This window comes from Protobothrops mucrosquamatus, unplaced genomic scaffold, assembly GCF_001527695.2.
Source record: "Protobothrops mucrosquamatus isolate PMUCROS unplaced genomic scaffold, P.Mucros_1.0 scaffold3396, whole genome shotgun sequence".
NCBI lineage: Eukaryota > Metazoa > Chordata > Lepidosauria > Squamata > Viperidae > Protobothrops > Protobothrops mucrosquamatus.
In genome coordinates, this window is record NW_015389377.1 from 105,060 (window position 1) to 120,460 (window position 15,401).

General features: G+C 46.1%; 1 protein-coding gene across 1 annotated transcript in view; it reads right to left on the reverse strand.

Moving 5' to 3' along the window:
* Nucleotides 1–6,092: 6,092 nt before the first annotated feature.
* LOC107297587 (dehydrogenase/reductase SDR family member 13-like) overlaps nucleotides 6,093–15,401 on the reverse strand; it is a 12,817-nt gene continuing 3,508 nt past the window's right edge. The window contains exons 2-5 of the mRNA XM_015826948.1: nucleotides 11,274–11,392; nucleotides 9,077–9,200; nucleotides 7,942–8,253; nucleotides 6,093–6,352 (exon numbers count right to left, since the gene is read on the reverse strand). Of these exons, the coding sequence (XP_015682434.1) occupies nucleotides 6,093–6,352; nucleotides 7,942–8,253; nucleotides 9,077–9,200; nucleotides 11,274–11,392 (815 nt within the window). The remainder of the gene's footprint in view (nucleotides 6,353–7,941; nucleotides 8,254–9,076; nucleotides 9,201–11,273; nucleotides 11,393–15,401) is intronic.

The following is a 15,401-nucleotide window of genomic DNA, read 5'->3' on the forward strand; positions in this document are numbered from 1 at the left end:
AGATCCCTCTCACAGTTACTACTATTGAGCAAGGTACCCCCTATAAATCATCAGATAGACCTCCCTTCATTCCTACACATGATATTTGAATCAGGGGAGACCATCCAGTGATCAATTTTTCAAAGGGGGCTGGCCCCTTTGTAATCATTGGGTTGTTGGCCTGGTAGTTCAACTTTCCATGTTTGGCTTGGTATATTTGTTATCAGTTCAGTCTGGTCTTCTTCTTCTTCCGGTTTCATCTGGCTTAAGTAAGAAGTCATGTTCAATGTTGTAATTGTTGTTTGGTTGCCTAGGTTGTCTAGGTTCTCGATGTGTTGTGCATATTGGTCTTCAGCACCTTTCATCTTTATGTTGCTTTCTTCAGTTTCTGTTGCTTTTTGAGTTGCAGATTTTTTTAGTCGAGATCAAGGTTTGACTATCAAAGTTTTGAGTAGATTGTGCCTGGTATTCTTTAAAATCCACTTTGATGTTAATTTCTTCCTCTTCTGTTGCTTTTTGAATTGTAAGTTCATCAGTTGGAGTCTGGGCTGCATTTTGTAAATTTAAGGTGACACCTTTATCTTTCAGTCTGGAGTTCATTAGCTCAGTAGCCTCAAGGATTTTTTCAAGTATAAGTTTGTAGTTACATTGTGGGTAGTATTCCTCCGTTTCTGTGGTGTTTACATATAGTCCTTTAGTGGAGGCTATTTTTGATAAAAGACTTCTGGTTTGCGATCACAGCTCCAGCAGACACGTAGGGAGAGTGCTCTCTCCGCTGTTCGGTTTCCCTTTGTCAGAAGACCCTGAAAAGGGTCGAACGTCGCCGTGGAGGGGCGACCATCGTGAGGAGGACCCTTGATAGATCGCGGAAGGGCGGCAGCCCTTCCGTTTGATCCGAGGCAGCTCCTTTGGACCGACGAAGAAAAGATCGGCCATCAATATGGCCGATCACTAAGCTGTACCAGCAGAAAGCCAAAAGCACTACCAAGCACAACGAAAGGACCGCGGAGGAATTGGGTGAGACTTTACCTTACCTTTCCTGTATCCCAACTATTCTCCTGTAAAAGCCTTTTGAAAATTTCTTCCCCCCTTTTAACTGGGCAGCGTCTGCCTACTTTGGGAATACAAAGCCTGGAAAAAGAAAAGAAAAGAACAACTAATCTAAACATCTAAATAACTGGACTTGCACTTTTGAATATTTGGGGCCCCAAAAAGTTCCTGTTTCTATGGGGACCTATTACCTTATCTATCTGTTAAGTTGAAAAAAACTTTTTTTAAAAAAATGGATAAAAGCCTCACTTGAGTTTGAAAAAAGACTTTAGATGCTATTGGGGACATCTTGTGGTGAAACCTGGTATAGCAAGTGTAATTCTTTTTGTCTGTGAGACATGTGAGACTAAGATTTGTCCTTGGCACTATCAAAAAAGATAAGTTTGGAACAGCTGGGTGGTGAAAACAACTCTTTATAGTGGAGGTGGACGTTTAAGGTGCTGGTTGTCACATTTAAAGCCTTTCATGGCTTGGACCGGTCACATCCGCCTAACCCACTACAGCGGGGAGGCAAGGAATGTAGAGGGGTCCTGTCCCCTAAAGAGGTCCATCTGACAGGACCCAGAAGGGCATAATAATAATAATAATAATAATAATAATAATAATAATAATAATAATAATAATAATAATAATAATAATAATAATAATAATAATAATAAAGTTGGAAGGGACCTTGGAGGTCATCGAGTCCAACCCCTGCTCAGGCAGGAAACCCTTGACAATTTCAGACAAGTGGCTGTCCAGTCTCTTCTTAAAAACTTCCAGTGTTGGAGCATTCACCGCTTCTGAAGGCAGGTTGTTCCACTGGTTAATTGTTCTAACTGTCAGGAAGTTTCTCCTTAGTTCTAGGTTGCTTCTCTCCTTGATTAGCTTCCATCCGCTGCTTCTTCTCTTGTGTTCAGGTGCTTTGGAGAATAGCTTGACTCCCTCTTCTTTGGGGCAGCCCCTGAGATACTGGAACACTGCTATCATGTCTCCCCTCGTCCTTCTCTTCATTAAACTAGACATACCAATTCCAGCAACCGTTCCTTATATGTTTTAGCCTCCAGTCCCCTAATCATCTTTGTTGCTCTTCTCTGTGCTCTTTCTAGAGTCTCAGCATCTTTTTTACATCGTGGTGACCAAAACTGGATGCCGTATTCCAAGCGTGGCCTTACCAAGGCATTGTAAAGCGGTATTAATACTTCGCATGATCTTGATTCTATCCCTCTGTTAATGCAGCCTAGCACTGTGTTCTGGAACATCATGTCTCGGGAAATTAGACCGCCCTCACTCACTCTGACCCTCTTTTGGAAGTTCCTGGTTTTGCCAGTGGGCCTGGGGAACCAAAAGCGGGATGGAGCTCATTAAATGGCTGGCATGAGGGTGTGCTGTTGCTGGGGTTGGGTGGCGGAAGAAGTGGGGGGTGATTATTTTATTCGTTTTATTATTTTTATTTCCTTGATATTGTGTTTTCATTTCCTGTAAGCCATCTTGAGTCACCTGTGAGTGAGTAGGCAGCAATACAATACAAATTTTCTGAATAAATAAGTACATGCCTATTCTGGACCGTATAGCTCCATGTAACCTCGTATAGCTCTATGTAACCCTAACTAGAGAGCACGTATCAGTATGTTAGTAATAGGTCAGTGGGAGGAGTTTCAAAAGGGCATTGGGAGACTTCCTGGACACAAGCCAGATTGGAATGTCTTTGTCTGAAAGAAGCATGGCCCATCAGATGTCACCCGATGAGCCTGTACTGCTATAAAGATGGTATAGAGAGACAGAGCTTCATCTTTTTACCGATAGAAATGAACAAGAGATGTAATATCGGAGGCAATCGTCATGAAAGCAAGTAACCTATCTGATTAAATATATTTCTTGTTATGAAATCATTTCTTTGTGTTATCTATCTGACTGGATTTAAAAGAAGGCGTTTTTAACTCGGAGTCAGAATAGTAAAAAGATGAAACTCTGAATTTTGATCACGTGACCATAGGGATGCTGCAACGATCGTTAAGTGCAAAAAAAATCCGTAAATCACTTTTTTCAGTGGTGTTGTAACTTTGAGCAGTCACTAAATGAATGATTGTAAGTTGAGGGCTACTTGTGATCAGAAGCCTGTTTCGTTTATCCCAAACTCCACCACTGTCTCTTTTCGCCTTAAGATGGAATGCTTTATTTGGTCAAGCGTGATGAGACACACAAAGGAAGTGTCTCCGGTGCAGAAGCTCTGTGTACGTGCAAAACAACAGAGTGATAATAATCATAATGACACCAATAAGGGGGGGTGGGAGTAAGGAAGGTAATAAGAAGGATAATAGTACAATTGTACAACATGGGTAAATACACACAAACATTAGACAATATTGTGAGGATTAGTTGTTCAACAGAGTGATGGCAGGAGGGAAAGAACTGTCCATGTGTCTGGTTGTTTTGGCACGCAACGTCCTGTAGTGTCATCCGGAGGGAAGGAGTTGCAACAGTTTGTGTCCAGGATGTGACAGGTGTGTAGAGATTTTCTCAGTCCTCCTTCTGACCCGCTCAATATACAGGTCTTCAATGGAAGGCACGACGATTGCAACGGGTTTTTTTTCCTGCATTCCTAAGTATCCGTTGAAGTCCGTACCTGTCCCGTTTGGCCGCTGTACCAAAGCAGACAATTATTGAAGTACAAATGACAGACTCAATAATTCCTCTGTAGAACCCCAGAAATTGTGGGTGCTCCAACACTGGAGGTTTTTAAGAAGAGATTGGACACCCTTTTGTCTGATATGGTATAGGGTCTCTTGCTTGAGCAGGGGGTTGGACTAGAAGACCTCTGAGGCCCCTTCCAGCTCTGTCATTCGGTTACCTGTAAACACAGCTCCTGGGGCAGTCTGAACTTCCTGAGCTGACACAGAAAAAACATTCTTTGTGGTGCCTTTTTAATGGTGGCTCTAATGTCAGGTGCCCATTTCAAGTCCTGGGAGATCCTAGAACAGTGATGGCGAACCTTTTAGAGACCGAGTGCCCAAACTGCAACCCAAAACACACTTATGTATTGTTGGGTGCCAGGTGGGCGTGGCCCATTGGGTGGGCATGGCTGCGGTGGTCACGGCAGACTGGGTGAGCATGGCTGGGGTGAGCGTGGCCACCTCAATGTTGCTCAAGGGGAGGGACGCCTGTGGGGGCCAGGCAGGGTTGGGGGAGATCCAGGGGTTCTCTGGCGGGTGGGATGGTGGGCAGGAGGCTCGTCCTGCGGGGTGAGGCAATGCGAGGTAGAGGGCAGGGCAGGGATGCCATTGCCGCAGGGCAAGTCAAGGCAAGGTAGGGGCTGGGGCGGCTGCTACCTGACACCATCGGCCCCCACACACAGTGAGCGCATGGGGGCCGACTGTGTCCATCAGCAGCCACAGCCTGCTGGTCTCTCAGTTTTGGCACGACGTGGCTGTATGCCACCTCGCATGTCGCACCCAATGCGGCTACCATGACACCATGGAACAAGCTGGGCGGAGGTAAGGAACAAGCAGGGCGGCGCTTCATGGCAGCGGCATTGGGTGCAATGCGTAAGGCAGCAAATGGCTGCGGCTAGAGTCAAACAGCTATGACGCGCAAGGCGGCAAATAGCCGTGGCCGGAGTCTCACAGCTATGACGCACGAGGCAGCAAATGGCCTGACCGCCCACTTCAGCGCCCTCCCTCCCTGAGCCTCTGACGCTTCACCTGCTGCTTTGGTTGGCCTGCCAGCCCCCACCTCAACACCCTGCCCACCACCGCCTAGCACGGCCGCCCCAGGGCTGCAGAAACTGGCTTGGCATGGGGAGGACACATGCCCCACCCTCCCGCCACCATGCAGGCTAAGGTTGCCGCACCCGCCCTCGCCCAGATGCTCTCTCCTCCTCCAAGCATTTTTTTTATTAACCTGCATTTCAGCTGCATCCCATTTCTCCGTTCATTTCTCAGCCTTCGCCGTGTGTTTGTGGGACTATGGGTAAAAAAACCAAGTTCCATCAGACTTTCTAACTCCTTGAGTTCTCGCTAGAAGTTAGAAAGTCTGATGGAATTTTTTTTTTTAACCGATAGTCCCACAAACATGTGGCGAAGGCTGAGAAGCGAACGGAGAAACGGAATGCAGCTGGAAGGCAGGTTAGTAAAAAAAACACTTGGGGAGGCGGGTGCGGGTGCGGCAACCTTACCCTATGCAGGTATTGATGCAGGTTGCTCATGGACGGGACTGAAGGCCTAGGACTGGGGCGACGGCGCGCGTGCCCAGAGAGAGGGCTCTGCATGCCACCTGTGGCATGCGTGTCAAAGGTTCGCCACCACGGCCCTAGAACCGCGAAGCCTGAAGGTCTCGACTATTGATGCCGCGTTGTCTAACGTTGCCAGAGGTGGCGGAATAGGAAGGCTCTGCCTAAAATCTACCATCATCTCTTCGGTTTTCAGCGGGTTCTAGTCCATATTGTTCCGGCTGCACCACAGGGCCCATTGTTCAACCTCTGTATGCAGACTCATCACCGTCTCGAATGAGACCCCCGACTCTTGTCTCATCTGCAAACTTCAGTACAGGCAGTCCTCGACTTACTTCATTTAGTGACCGTTCAGAGTTACGACGGCCCAGAAAAAAGGGACCCTTTTTCACATGAGCCAAATTCAGACACTTGGCAACCGCCTCGCATTTATGACCGCTGCTGTGTCCCAAGATCATGTGATCCCCTTCGACGACCTTCCGGCAAGCAAAGCCAAGGCTTAACAACCTTGTTACTAACTTATCAACCGCAGTGATTCACTTAACAACCGAGGCAAGGAAGCTCGTAAAATGGGGCAAAACTCACTTAACAAATGTCTCACTTAACAACAGAGGCTTTGGGCTCAACTGTGGCCGTAAGTCGAGGACAACCTGCTCTTTAACAGAGGGATCCTTCGAGTGGTAGTCATTTCTACAGAGACAGAGAAGTGCCATGGAGGAAGCGCACAGCCCAGGAGGGGCCCCTGTGCTAATTGTCCAGGTGCTTTGGTGTGATTTTGTGTGTGCTTTTCCGTGTGAGTTTTCCTACCTTCACCACAGAAAAAATTAAGGGGAGAAATTTATAGTGGACAAATTTAGCTGGTCAGTCCCAGCAGCCTCTCGCTGAATTCCCAGAGCTTCTTGGCCAGCTGGTCATCGCGGGCCTGTGGACTGGGCACCTTCGGCTGGCAGTCCACAAAATACTGCCCGCTCAGCCTCTCGATGCCCTCCTCGGTGGCGCAGTAGATGGTGGTCTGGGCACCAGTGTCGCTGTCTCGGATGAACAGCTTCATGAACCAAAGCAACCAAGGGAGCCAACGGGGACAGGAGCGACCAATTTCGGTTTTAACAATTCCTGAAATCAAAGGCAGAGAGAACAGTCCGTGGATGGAAGATTACCCATATGGGGGGAGGAGATCCCGAATGAATTCTTCGCATAGTACCCGTTTCCCACCGGGAACCATGGGCCGCTTGGCACCCTTTGGGCAACATAGGAAATGTCTCGGAAGACCAAGAGCTCAATCTGAGTGGGTGAGGATGCCAGTGGGGTTTCTGTGTGTGTGTGTGTGTTTGTGAGTCATAATTATTGCAGCTGTGTGTGAACTCAAGGTCAATGTTAGATAAAGTTTTGGGGGGTTGAGAAGTTGACAGGAGAGCCCGCGTTTTAGAATAATAATAATAATAATAATAATAATAATAATAATAATAATAATAATAATAATAATAATAATAATAATAATAATAATAATAATAATAATAATAATAATAATTATTATTATTATTATTATTGAATTTATATCCCGCCCTTCTCCTTGCGGACTCAGGGCGGCTGACAATCAGTTAAAAAATACACCAATAACAATTACAAAATTAAAATTAGCTAAAAAGAAATATTTAAATGTTGTCTAATTAAAATATGATTAAAAACCCCTCTAAAAATTGCCCTAGGCTAGTCCCGCAAGCTGGAATAACCAAGTCTTGAGGGCGCGGCGGAAGGAAGGGAGATCAGGGATCACCCTGATCTCTGGGGGCAGCTCATTCCAGAGGGTGGGAGCTCCCACAGAGAAGGCCCTCCCCCTTGGGGTCGCCAGCCGGCACTGTCTGGCCGACGGCACCCTGAGGAGACCCACTCTGTGGGAGCGTACTGGCCGATGGGAGGTAATCTGTGGCAGAATGGTGAATGTCATTTATGACAGCCTTTCTGGGGTGGGAATTACAACGTGTTACTTTGTATCTGGGGGAGGGAACTTCAGTCTTGGGTTCAACTGTGTAAGTGCCCATACTTTGTTTCCTGAATAAAATGTTCTTTAAGGAAGAAATCTTTGCCTTGAAGTTCTTTTAATTGGTTTCATCTATCGGAACCATGACACAGACATTTCGTGACTCAACTGGGGAACGTCATCAGTGCTAGAAGGGAGGGGGGTTTGTGGAGAGGAGGAAGAAGAGGAGAGGGAGGAGGAGGAAGAGCAGGAGGAAAGGTAAATGGAGGCAAGCAAAGGAGGAGAAGGAACAGGAGGAAGGGAAAGGAGGCAGAGGAACAGGAAGAGAATGGCAGGAGGAGGAGGAGGAGGAGGAGGAGGAGGAGGAGGAAGAGTGAAGGATGAGGAGGAAGAGGGAGGGAGGAGGAGAGAGGAAGAGAAGGGAAGGTGAAGAGGAGGCAGAAGTGGAGGGGAAAGCCTCATTCTTGCTTTAGGTAGTGGGTTGGTCTAGAAGACCTCCAAGAGCCCGTCCCACTCTAAGATTTTAGGATTCTATTAGCTCTGGGACCCGGAAGGGTGAGAGACATCTTCCTCCGCAGCTGAGCCCAATGGAGGAAACTCTCGGGGTGGCTCTGCAGAGGGGGTCAAGGGAGCCCCCAGTGGGAGAGAAATGCCTGGCAGAGCCCCAGACGGACCTGGGGCGGTGTCTCCATCTGGGGCTTCTTGGAGCCGGACTTCCACTCACCTGGATGAACCACGTAGCAGGTGACGTTGGTTCCTTCCAGCCGGTTGGCCAACTCTCGCGCATGGAGAACGTTGGCCAGTTTGCTGTTGGAGTACGATTGTAGGGCCTGCCACATCCCCTCCACCGGTTTGTGGATGGTCCGAAAGTCAATCTTCCCAGCCCAGTGCCCACTCGAGGACGTGATTACAACCCGGCTTGGGGCGCAGCGCTTTAGCCGGTCCAAGAGCAGATGGGTCAGCAGGAAGTGAGCCAGGTGGTTGACCTGGAAACCCAGGTCAAAGCCATCAGCAGTTTGACCGTCCTTAAAGACCCCTGCCAAAAAAAGTAAGCGGATTCCAGGTAGTCTTCAGTTTACAACGGGTCACTTCGTGATCGTTCGAAGTTACAACAGATGCCAGAAAAGTACTTACAACCCAGTTCCAAAGTTGCAACGGTTCCCCCCCACCCCAGTGTTACATGATCACATTTTAGGCGCTTGGGAACTGGTCTTCACTTTACAACCTGGTCCACCATCATGTGATGGAGGATTTACGACATTTTTGTCGAAAAACAAAGTTTACGTCCACTTTTCAGCAAAAACACCCTATAGTGAACAAATGGTTCGCTCAACGACTGGCTCAACAAAGGAAATCATAGTAGTTAGAGACCCACTTTATAACTGTTACACCTTACAACCGTAATGGGCAGGCTGCCTAATGGTCATAAAGCATCCAGTTTTGTCTAGTGGTTAAGCCTAGAAAGCAGGAGGCTATGAATTCAAATCCTGCTTTAGGCATGAAAGCCAGCTGGGAGACTGAGCCAATCACCTGGAGTCTGAGGGTTCTAGTCCCGCCTTAGCCATGAAAGCAAAGTGGGTGATTTTGGGCCAGTCATTCTCTCTCAGCCCAACCCACCTCACAGGGTCGTTGTTTTGAGGAAAATAGGAGGAGGAAGGCATGCTGGATCTGTTCGTCGCCTTGAGTTACTTGTAAAAATAATAATAAAGGCGGGATACCAAAAACGAGGAACTACAAAGAGGAGAGAGCTGCTTCTAAAGTTACAGCCAAACCCCTGAAGGAAGAGAAATCCTGGAAACCCCCACAATATTCCCACTTCCTCGCCCAGATACCCCAGGGGGAGTCTGCTCTGCACCCACCGGCATTGTTGATGAGGATGTCCAGACGGGGCTCCGATTTTAAGAAGGTCTCTGCGAAAGCTCGCACGGAGTTGAGGTTGGCCAGATCCAGGATCATCAGGATCACCTCCGAGTTCCCACTTTCCTGGAAAAGGAGCAGAAGGAATCCTGAGAAGAATCGGGATCGGGTGTGGCTTCAAAGGCTGATCCCGGTTTACTCACCTTCTATGTATGTCTGCTCACCTCCTGACAATCACTCCGGGTGGTGTGTAGTAAAACAAAACAGGCAGTCCTCAACTTGCAACCATTTGAAATTGCAATGCTGCTGAAAAGAGTGATTTACGACCTATGCTCATACTTTCGACCACTGCAGCATCTCCAGGGGTCATGTGATCAGAATTCGTGTGCTTGGCAACCAGTGTAATTTCCTATAGTGGCAGTGTCCCTGGGTCATGTGATCACTATTTGTGATCATCCCAAAAGTATTCCCACAAGCAAAATCAATGGGGAACCTGGATTCACTTAACAACCATGTGATTCACAAAACAAGTGCAGTGATTTGGTTAATTAAGGGGCTGCCCCAAAGAAGAGGAGGGGGTCAAGCTATTCTCCAAAGCCCCTGAAGGCAGGACAAGAAGCAACGGATGGAAACTAATCAAGGAGAGAAGCAACCTGGAACTAAGGAGGAATTTCCTGACAGTGAGAACAGTTAGACAGTGGAACAGCTGGCCACCAGAAGTTGCGGGTGCTCCAACATTGGAGGCTTTTAAGAAGAGACTAGACAGCCACTTGTCTGAAATGGTTCGGGGTCTCCTCCTTGGGCAGGGGGTTGGACTAGAAAACCTCCGAGATACCTTCCGACTCAGTTATTCTGTAATAACATACCACAGTCTTATGGTCTAGATCAAACTGCCGGCCCACCCAATTGCCGGCAATGGAAAAAAAGTCATATGTCACGTGACTTGCGAGTTTGACGCCCCTGGTCTAGGTGAAGAATGGCAATTAAGATGGAGGAGTTTTAATAATCAGAACCAAACGGATCATGCAGATCCAACAAAACCACTTCCAGGAATGCAGCTGCCCCAAAAAATATGGAGCCCCCTGGACAGAATCTGGACAGGCCAGGCAAGAAATTAAAGGCAAAGCTCTTCAAGTGGGGAATGGCCGGGGGTCCGCAGGGTGACAGGGGGGGGCATCGGAAGTGTTGGGATCTCGAATTCAGTGTAGTTGATTGGCTGGAGAGTGCTGGCTCCTGCATGAGGCAATCTACGCTCTGATTGGTTGCTATGGGTGCGGAGGAGGCATTTCCCTTCTTTCCCGCCTTTTTCCTCTGCGTCCTCTGTGTGCTGTTAAGATTTACCTCACGATGTTCCTGTGTTCCTAACAGGTATATTTATATTTATATTTATAATTTTTAGAATTAGTCTTAGAGTTATAGTTATGTATATACGATAAAATATTAAGTTAGGCTAAAACCATGATAAAATCACCATAATATGGTGCCATAGAGTCACAATGGGATGTTATAATTCGATATCTAAGGAAGCTAAAAACCCTGCTTCTGGTGTGAGTTGAAATTTCCTAAGATGACTTTCTTGGGCTATATGTGTTATTGTTTGTTCCTGTCAAGGAATTGTGCAACAGCTGTCCAGATGAAGTTTAATTTACCTCAGGATATTCCTCTGTTCCTGTAAATATATATATATATTTACAGCAGTCTTTGTCATCATCCAGAGAGAAAGAACACAAGACAGTCAGGAACACAGGAATATCACGGATACTCTGGATGATGACAAAGACTGCTGTAAATATGTGTTTGTGTGTGTGTGTGTGTGTTTATTATCTTTGTCATCATTCAGAAAGAACACAAGATATGGTTAGCTTCCTTAGATATTGAATTATAACATCCCATTCTATGGCATCATATTATGGCGATTTTATCATGGTTTTACTTTAACTTAATATTTTATATTTATTGTACTGACCACTTATTTGATATACACATATTTGTTCATACTTTAAATTTACATTTGCATTTGCCTGTATAGTGCATTTTATCAGAATTGCATATAAGGAATTGCATGACTCTGTAGATGCCATGCGCTAAATAAATGAATATAAATTTAAATAATAATAATAAAATTAAAAAAAACCATCAGGAAAAGACCTGGATGCAGAAGAACGGAGGGAAGGAGGGAACCGCACGGCAGGCGCTTACCCGTCTGATGTCCCACACAGCCGATTCTCCTCTTGCTTTGTCGCGGCATGCCAGAATGACACGGGCGCCTCTCCGGGCAAGATCCACCGCTGTGGCCTTCCCGATCCCTGCATTTCCACCTAGGAAAGGCCAGAGAAAGGAGGATTCACCGAGATTGCCCAGCCGTTGATGGGGACCCAGGAGCCGGGCCTACGTTTGTGTGTCTGCAGTTTTTGTGGCGTCACGCAATGAAGCACTTGTGTGGCAGTGTTTCTCAACCTTGGCAACTTTAAGACGGGTGGACTTCAACTCCCAGAATTAAAAGCATCTTAAAGTTGAGAAACCCTGTCTCAGGGTCTGATTTTCACAACTCCTTCAGAGCAGTTTTATATCAACAACAAATAATAGCTTAAAACTATTCAGGAGTAATACAAATAGTCCTCGACTTACAACCATTATTTTAGTGATCGCTTGAAGGTACAACAGCACTGAATTTTTTTCACAGGGTTCTAATATTTCAAACATATGAAAATCAAACACTGATTTTTTCCTGTTGTGTGGCTTTTACCCAATTCTGACATACAACAATCCATGGGATGGTTGAAGTACAGTTCAGCATTCCTGACTGAGATACCTGGAGTCCCTTTAGGTCAGTGATGGCAAACCGAATGCCCAAACTGCAACCCAAAACCCATTTATGCATCGTCGGGTGCCGGGTGGGTGTGGCCCATTGGGTGGGTTTGGCCAATCGGGTGGGTGTGGCCCATTGACTGGGCATGGTTGCGGTGGTAACGGTAGACTGGGTGGGACAAAAAAGTTCAATCAATCAATTCCAACTTTGCAAGATCTTTTTTTTCCCGTGAGAAGTTGAAATTGACTGATTGATTGAACTTTTTTTTTTTTTTGCACATGGCGGCGGAGGCCTAAAGTGAAAAGGTTTTATAAAACCCAGCTGAAGGCCTAGGACTGGGGCGACAGCGCGTGTGCCCACAGAGAGGGCTCTGAGTGCCGCCCCTGGCCCCCGTGCCATAGGTTCGCCACCACTGCTTTAGGTCTTTGAAAGGACCCCTTTGTAGTGAGATGGATGGCAAATAAGTTTAGTAATAAAAAATTAAAAAATGAAAGGCATTTCAGAAAATGAGATGCAATGTTTCTGTCAGACCAGAAGATGGCGCATGTCTCCCAACACTGGCTCTGCAGGCTGTCACTTTACTAACACAAGTCACAAAACGATTTGAAGGCCAAACATGCATTAATGCATGGATGAGGGGAACTAACTAATCGTCTTTTCTCACTCTGATCCAGGGACAAATAGAGTTACTTAGCAGGGCATAAACAAAGCCAATTGGAAACAGTTTTGTTAAAACTTACCTATTTCTGCGGACTCTGGAAATACTACAGATAGTCCTCAACTTACAATGATTCATTTCATGACCGAAGTTACAATGGCACAGAAAAAAGTGACTTATGACTGTTTTTCACACTTATGAACATTGCAGCCCCGTGGTCCATGATAAAAATTCAGATGCTTGGCAACCGACTCATATTTATGACTGTCGCAGTGTCCCGGGGTCACATGATCCCCTTGTGCAACCTACTGATGAGCGAAGTCAATGGGGGAAGCCAGAGTCACTTAACAACTGTGTTACTAACTTAACAGCAATGATTCACTTAACAACTGTAGCAGGAAAGGTCATAAAATGGGGCAAAACTCACTTAACAACTCTCTTGTGTAGCAATGGAAATTTTAGGCTCAATTTTGGTCGTAAGTTGAGGACTACCTGTAGTTCTGTTCCAATGGCTACTTGGAAGAGGGGCAAGTTCCTGGTGCTCAGTTTCAGGATCTCTCAGAAATTTGGTCCCAGTTGACCAAAAGAGAGGAAGTGAGGTAGGAGGACCTGGGTCATGGAGCGGAACACGGGACTTGAATGCGTGTATTGCCAGACACAAAGCAGGGCTTGAGTCATAAAACAGGACAGAAGCCTTAAAAGCGTGCATTAGTTAGAACAGTGGTTCTCAACCTTTTTAATGCCGCAACCCCAACCGGTCGTAAGTCGAGGACTAAACCGGTTGTAAGTCGAGGACTAAACCGGTCGTAAGTTGAGGACTAAACCGGTCGTAAGTCGAGGACTTTCCCTGCCCGGGAGTGCCGCGCATGTGTGGTTTCGCCCCCTGCGCCAGCCGAGGCATAGCTGGCAAGCGGCAGAGACGGAGCAGGCTGACCACCAGCTGGCCCAACTCAAGGGAGGTAAGGCACCCGCTGGAAAAGGGGAAAAAAATGGCGGACAGTCTTGCTTGGCGATCCCCGTGAAATGGTCGATCGACCCCAAATGGGGTCCCGACCCACAGGTTGAGAACCACTGAGTTAGAAGAAGAATAAAAGGAAGTGAAAGATGTCAAAACCACAGGTTCATTTGTTGGTCACACAGAGATGTTAAGTTCGAAGCTCTGCTACAGCTAACCACAAGTCAGTTACAGGAAATTTTGACAGAAGCTTTCGCAAGATATTTTAGCTACTTCAGCATAGCAACAGGGGGGCTGTACGGGGGCTGTGATTCAAAGCAACCAATCCATGCTACCTGTTACATTTCCGTGTTTTGCTGTTTCTGACGAGAATATATAAACTTGTGTTTTGTTATGAGAAGCTGTTCAGATGTGGCTACAAATATAGTGCTCTGAACCTTTTGCGCAAAATAAAGCAACTTCTTTTGATTCCGTGGTCTGAGTCCTGTGATTTTCTGCAATAGAAGGACAGGGTGAAAATGGTCTCCCTGCCTCCATGCCAGGCGGTTCTCTTTCACTGGCAAATCGATGGACAATTCCAGATCTATGGATATATCAGCCAGCCTGGGACGCACACGTGGCGGGTGGCTGTAAATGACAGAATGGCTGTCAATGCCAGTATTGCTGGGCAGGGAATTCTGGGAGTTGAAGTCCACACATTTTAAAGTTGCCAAGATCGAGAAACACTGCTCTGTTTCCTTTCAGGTTAAGCAACGGTAAGAAGAGTGCAGGGAAGACTTCCGGTTTGCCGACACGGCCAATGCAGACGCTGGAAGGCGAGGTTTCACACTGCTGGGGGAGCCTGGAAAAGGTCGAAAGTCGCCCTGCAGGGGCGACAAGCAAGGAGGGGACCCCTGCTTGATCGTTGGAGGGCAGTAGCCCTTCCACTCAATCCAGGGCAGCCTTCCAAACCGGCGGATGAAAGACTAGCCATAGAAATATGGCCCGTCACTAGGCTGCAGACAGCCGAAGTCAAACTTACCACCAGGCACCTATAAAGCAGCGTGGATGAGACTGGGTGAGATCTGAACCTCTCTTCAGTCCTAACTATTTTTTCCACCTGTATAAGCTACCCAAAGTATTTTCCCATCCTCTAAAAACAACGGTGACTGACTATCCAGGGGAGTTTAAAATGCTGAAAGAATAACCTGATTCTAACTGGATTTCTATTTTTCTAAAATTTGAGGATTAAAAGATTTCTTATTCTTATTGAAGATTTGGATTTTTACTTACAAAAAAGAAGTAAAATTGGAAAAAGGATTCTAAAAATTTTGGACTTTAAAATAATAATAATCTTAAATGGTCTGGGTGACATCATGTGGCTAAACCTGATATTACAACTTGTTATTGCCTAAAAGAGACTTGGCTTGAAGCCCAGGCTATAGATAAGACTTTTGCAACCTTGGCAGATATCAGCTGTGAGAAGCCCAGCTGTGTTCTATACTCAGTGACAAAATTATTTTCATTCTCTGATTGTAAAGCTTTTAATTTAATACACCATGAGAATATGGATGAAGATCAGGAACAGATTCTCTTTATGTTGAAAGCAATTTATGAAACTATTCTTACAGCTACAGAAAAGAACAAGATGTCAGCCTAAATATACAAACCCAAACTTTGATTACAACTAAAGAATCAGCTACAAAGAATATAACAGAAGAAGTGGAACAATCAAATACTATGGTAGAAGATTTAACTGATCAACAAACACAGTTAACGGAAAACCCAGAAAAGGGACTGACAACACTGAAAATGGAAAAGACTCTCTATATAAACCAGAAGAAACCTGAGGATCAAGAAGAACAGACTGAAGGGAAGATAAACATTTCAGGACAACTTTGTTGAGATGGAAAAATAGAGCTACGA